Source organism: Myotis brandtii, unplaced genomic scaffold (genome assembly GCF_000412655.1).
Source record: "Myotis brandtii unplaced genomic scaffold, ASM41265v1 scaffold986, whole genome shotgun sequence".
NCBI classification, from domain to species: domain Eukaryota; kingdom Metazoa; phylum Chordata; class Mammalia; order Chiroptera; family Vespertilionidae; genus Myotis; species Myotis brandtii.
Genome location: NW_005372102.1, coordinates 834,926 through 840,127, shown reverse-complemented (window position 1 = coordinate 840,127; position 5,202 = coordinate 834,926). Strand labels below are relative to the sequence as shown.

Here is a 5,202-nt window from a genome sequence, read left to right as displayed (position 1 = left end):
GCGAAGCCACAGAACATGGTGCCGAGCCCCGGCAGGGAGGCGTCGTACAGGCCACGGAAGGCGGGCTCGTACCCAGGAGCGTCCAGGAACCGCAACAGGGAGCCCAGGGCCTCCGGGTCGGCCCAGTCGTCCTCCGCGTCCAGGCAGAAGGAGGGCTCCTCCGTGTCTGGTGAGCTTGCTCCACTGGACGCTGATTGGAGACCCCAGGACACTGGCTCCTCAGGGCAGCTGTGGCGGGACTTACATTGTTCTAGAACCTTCTTCACCTTCTGCAGGGTCTCATGTGGCTCCGGGTGCAGGCCAGACAGAGGTGTTTCTGCAAGTTACCAAAACACCAGAAGGATTAGAGTCTGGGGCAGCATGGGGCAGGGATGTCCCTCCCCAGGCGCAGCGTCTGGCAGATACTGCTTCCCCAGGGAATGCCCAGCGCCCAGCACACAGTGGGAGCTCAGCGCACAGTGGGAGCTCAGCGGGAGCTCAGCGCACAGCGGGAGCTCAGCGCACAGTGGGAGCTCAGCGCACATTGGGAGCACAGCACACAGTGGGAGCTCAGCGCACAGTGGGAACACAGTCGTATGGTTACAGGGAGAACACAGGTCAGTCTGGCCTTTTCTTATTCTTCCCTGTTTGAAAGCAGCGGCAGGAGACTAAGTGTCCTCGCTCTGTGACCACACAGAGACCCCTTTCCCTTCAAAGCCACTCAGTGGGACACCCATTCAGTGCTGCAACTGCCCACGTGTCTCCAGTCAGGTGCAGCGATCCTGTGACATCATCAAGAGCCAATCAGAGGAAGGGATTAGCCTGAGCTCTAAAGCCAGCCATGGAACTGAGAGAGCCAGCCACGGAACCGAGCCAGCCACGGGACTGAGAGAGCAAGCCACAGAATTGAGAGAGCCACGGGGCTGAGAGAACCAGCCCTGGAGGAGGAAGGCCCCTTTCTCTCCTGGGGCGACTTCCAACCAGAAAGAGTGGGAGCGGCCCCACCCCAGGCTCCACTTCGCCCTAAAGGGTTTGAGAAGCGGAGGCCACGGTCTCTAGAGGGTTAAGGAGAGAAAGGGCGGGGGCTGGAGAACATGGGGACCTGGGACTGTTGGCTGTGGAAAGAGCCAGGCCCGAAAGCTAGTCCAGTTGCGGAGCAAACACGCCCGTTTCCTGTTGGGAAAACACGGTTGGGGAAGGCTGGGAGGAGAGAAGCAGCAAAGACGCCTCTGTCTCGGATCTCGGATCCACGTGTGAAGGGCTCCAGCCTGGCGGTGCCTGTTGGCCGCGCGGTCGGGCGTCAGTGCAGGGCATGTGGCTCGCTGGCCGGTGTCCGACTCGACTAGACATTAGATTTGCTAAGAAAACACCCAGGTTGGCGAGGCCACAGGGCCCTCCCGGCCTGTGCTCCCGGGGCTCGCGGGGCGTGAACCCCCTCCTCCGGGCGGGGAGCCCACAGCGTCTTCCTGTCCTCACTCCCCGAGGCTCGGAGGGTGCCCTGGGACAGACCCGGGGGAGGGGCTTTCTCACCGACACCCCAAAGTGGCAAGCTTTCTCACAAAGCACCCCATTCGTGTTTGTGCTCCGATGAGGCCTGCTCTCGGGGACCTCAAAGGGGCCTTGGGCATTACGTCTGGGCCTCTCCCGTGCGGACCCTCTGTTGGGAGGAGGGAGGAGGGCTTCTCCCTGGACCAGCCCCTCCGGGAGGGAGCAGGCCCCCGAGGGACTTACTTCTGAACATAAGGCTCCAAATTCAGCGCCCGCTTCACCCTTAAGCAGAGCCCGTGGGACCGTCAGCTGCTGGGGGTGGTGCGAAGGAACCCAGGGCCGGGCATGGAGGGGACCCACCTTAGCTGGGGACAGTGTGGGGGACCGGGCATGGAGGCGACCCGCCTTAGCTGGGAACAGCGGGGGGCCGGGCATGGGCTCGGGCATGGAGGGGGCAGGGCATGGGGTCTGGCATGGAGGGGGCCCACCTTAGCTGGGGACAGTGTGGGGGACCGGGCATGGAGGCGACCCGCCTTAGCTGGGAACAGCGGGGGGCCGGGCATGGGCTCGGGCATGGAGGGGGCAGGGCATGGGGTCTGGCATGGAGGGGGCCCACCTTAGCTGGGGACAGTGTGGGGGACCGGGCATGGAGGCGACCCGCCTTAGCTGGGAACAGCGGGGGGCCGGGCATGGGCTCGGGCATGGTGGGGGCAGGGCTTGGGGTCTGGCATGTCTGCTGGGACCCGTTGCCACAGTGGAGGACGCTCCACCGGCACCTCCTCCAGCCTCCAGGGCAGGACCCTCTCCCTTAACGTTCCCCAAGGAGGAGTGAGGGCCGTGCCCAGCACCCACGGGCGCCCAGCTCCACAGCCTCTGCCTGCGTCAGTCCCGAGGCCCAGCCGTGACCAGAGGAGCCCATGCCGCGTGGAGGAACCCACCTTGCTCTTCTGACGGCTCAGCCTCAGTTTCTCCGAGTCTGTCTGAAAGGAGAAGAGAGAAGGGTCAGCCTCCGGCCAGTGCCCTCTGACCCTGGGCCGTGGTCCTGCAGAGGGGGTGACCCCCGGATGGTGACACTCCCAACTCCAGCGCCGGCGAGGGGCGGTGGGGCTCAGGCCCACCATTGAGAGGCCGAGAAGCCACACCTCGCAGGGCCTGCCCCCACCGCACCCCTGCAGGGCTGTCTCCCACGAGGGGCTGTGGCTTCCACCCTCGAGGCTGCGGGCTCTCCCAGGGAACAGGGTGCTCCCCTCACCCCAGGGGCAGCGCCTCCCCAAGCCTCAGTGTCCCCCTCTGTGAAGTGGGTACACTAGCAGCTCGCTGGCTGCCACAGAAACCACATGAGAAAGAGCTGAACAGAGACCTGCCAAGTGACAGCCCCTGGGAGACCACGCGGCGGCCGGCAGGGAGTGCTGACCCCGACGCCTCCCCCGAACCAGGGCCCCAGTGTGGGGTCCTGGGAAAGAGGAGAGACCGCTCGCCAGGCTGGCGGAGGCCCAGGCCGGTGTGAGCGCCGCTCAGAGAGGAGCAGGGCTACGTGGGCAGGGTTCTCACAGCTGCTGGTGGGAAAGGTCTTGCCACACATGTTCACAGCAGACAGATGTGTGTGTGTGTATGTGTGTGTGTTCATGTCTTCATGTGGGCGTGTATGCATATGCATGTGCATGTAAGTATGTGCACATGTGCATGTGTATCTGTGTATCCATGCAGGCGTGCACCCACGCGTGTCTATCTCCATCCAGGGGGATGAAGCCGTGGGTGACGTTTGTGAGCAGTGCAGCGACTGGCCAGTCTGTCCTGGCCCCATCCCGTCCGTTTCCTTCCGTCGCTGGGGACACGCCTCCGTCCTCTCCCTCTGCACGGCCTCAGGAAAAGCTCCCACCTACCCAAGCTGTACGCCCTGCAGATGTCCGAGCCCGACGTCCTGCTCAGCAGCCGCCGGGCGTCCTCCTCGGAGAAGCGGCCCTCCCTGCTGAAGAAGGCCCGCTCGTCCTCATCGAGGAAAAGCACGCTGTCCAGCCTGGAGAGACAGAGGCCTCCCTTCACACCGCGGCTCCCACGGTGCCGCCCAGGAAGACCCACTGCGCTCCCTCGATGACAGTCCCTGCACACCTACTGGGTGCCCAGCAGTGAAGGCCCCAGATCACAAACAAAACCAAACATCCTGCCTCCCAGGGAGCCTCGCCTGGCCAGCAGCAGGCGCTCAGAGCAGGGGCTGGGACAGACGCAGCGGGTCACAGCAGCCTGGGGAGAAGGGCTCTTGGGCCGCCTGCAAAGCCCAACCCCAAATGCCCCCTTCCCCGCCCCCCGCCCCAGAGGCCTGCGTGACGGTGCAGGCAGAATGGATCCCTCCACACACTCAGCTCCTCACACAAGCCCCACGGTGCTCCCAGGCACCCCGCACAAACCCGCACAAACACGCGTGTGCTCTGTGAGGTCGGTGGGGGGAAGACAGAGGACACAGAGGGAGGGGCGGGGGGAGAGGAGGAGGCCACTGTTGCTTATAGGACTATGTTACCCGCAGAATATGGAACTTTGAAATGCACTTTGAAACTCAGGGGATGCTGTTCTGAGAAGGTAAAGGGAACCTTAGAGCAGCTTGTGGGACATTGGACAAAATAAAGGTCAGAATGTCCGTGTCATAAAAGACAAGAAAGGCCGGTAACTGCAGGCGAAGGGGACATGACGAGGAGACAGGACAGCTGGTAACATGTGGTCTGGAATGTTCTCTGGCTAGAGCGGGCGTATGGGAAACTGGCGAATCCGAGTGGGGTGTGTGAGGACGTGTGGGGGTTCATCCTGGCCTTGACAATCAGACAGGGGTTATGCAAGCGGATGTCTGGTTTTCAAAACACTGAATGGTTTTGGAGTAAAGAACATCATGTTCTCAGTTCCCTCTCAGAGGGCCTAGGGAAGCCGGGAAGTGGAGAGAAAAGAGGAGAAACTGCGTCGTCCCGTGGGCACGCGGGCCATCTGGGGGGAGGGTGCCGGGACCTCATGCTGTCACGTGACCTTTCCCGAGTCTGCAGTTACGTCAGAATGTTAGGAGGGAAAGAATAGCACAGCTGTTCGCTAAACAAGGGATAAAGCCCAGGCTCTGCAGCAGGACAGACTTCAGTAAGATTGTCGAGTGACTGAGGGAAGTCCCAGGGCAGTGATGGCGAACCTATGACACGCGTGTCAGAGGTGACACGCAAACTCTTTTTTGGGTTGATTTTTCTTTGTTAAATGGCATTTAAATATTTAAAATAAATATCAAAAATATAAGTCTTTGTTTTACTATGGTTGCAAATATCAAAAAATCTCTATGTGACCCGGCACCAGAGTTAAGTTAGGGTTTTTCAAAATGCTGACACGCCGAGCTCAAAAGGTTCGCCATCACTGGCCTAGGGTCTCCTGCTAAGCAGGACCGGGGCCCGGCCCCGACACACCTCTGGGTTAAGATACAAGAACCACCTGGCCAGCGGGGCTCAGTGGTTGGCGTCCACCTTCGGACAGGAAGGGACACTGGCCCTGGGGACAGGGGATGGCAGCCTGGATTCGCTCCAGCCCCGGACGTGGCTGGGAGCAGACTGGGAGGCGTGGTCCAGGATGAGCCCAGCCTTGTCACCTGTGAAGCAGGTGGCAGCCAGGTAGGCAGCCGAAGCGTTCCCAGGGCGAGGGGCGGGGCTAGGAAGGGGCGGGGCCTCAGCCACTCACTCAGACGCGTGGCCCTGCACACTGACGAGACTCGTCCGC

At 62.0% G+C, this 5,202-nt stretch overlaps 1 protein-coding gene across 1 annotated transcript in view; it reads right to left on the bottom strand.

Moving 5' to 3' along the window:
* SH3TC1 (SH3 domain and tetratricopeptide repeats 1) overlaps positions 1-5,202 on the bottom strand; it is a 23,128-nt gene that overhangs the window by 11,456 nt on the left and 6,470 nt on the right. Inside the window, exons 5-8 of the mRNA XM_014533445.1 lie at positions 5,164-5,195; positions 3,351-3,484; positions 2,406-2,447; positions 8-316 (exon numbers count right to left, since the gene is read on the bottom strand). Of these exons, the coding sequence (XP_014388931.1) occupies positions 8-316; positions 2,406-2,447; positions 3,351-3,484; positions 5,164-5,195 (517 nt within the window). The remainder of the gene's footprint in view (positions 1-7; positions 317-2,405; positions 2,448-3,350; positions 3,485-5,163; positions 5,196-5,202) is intronic.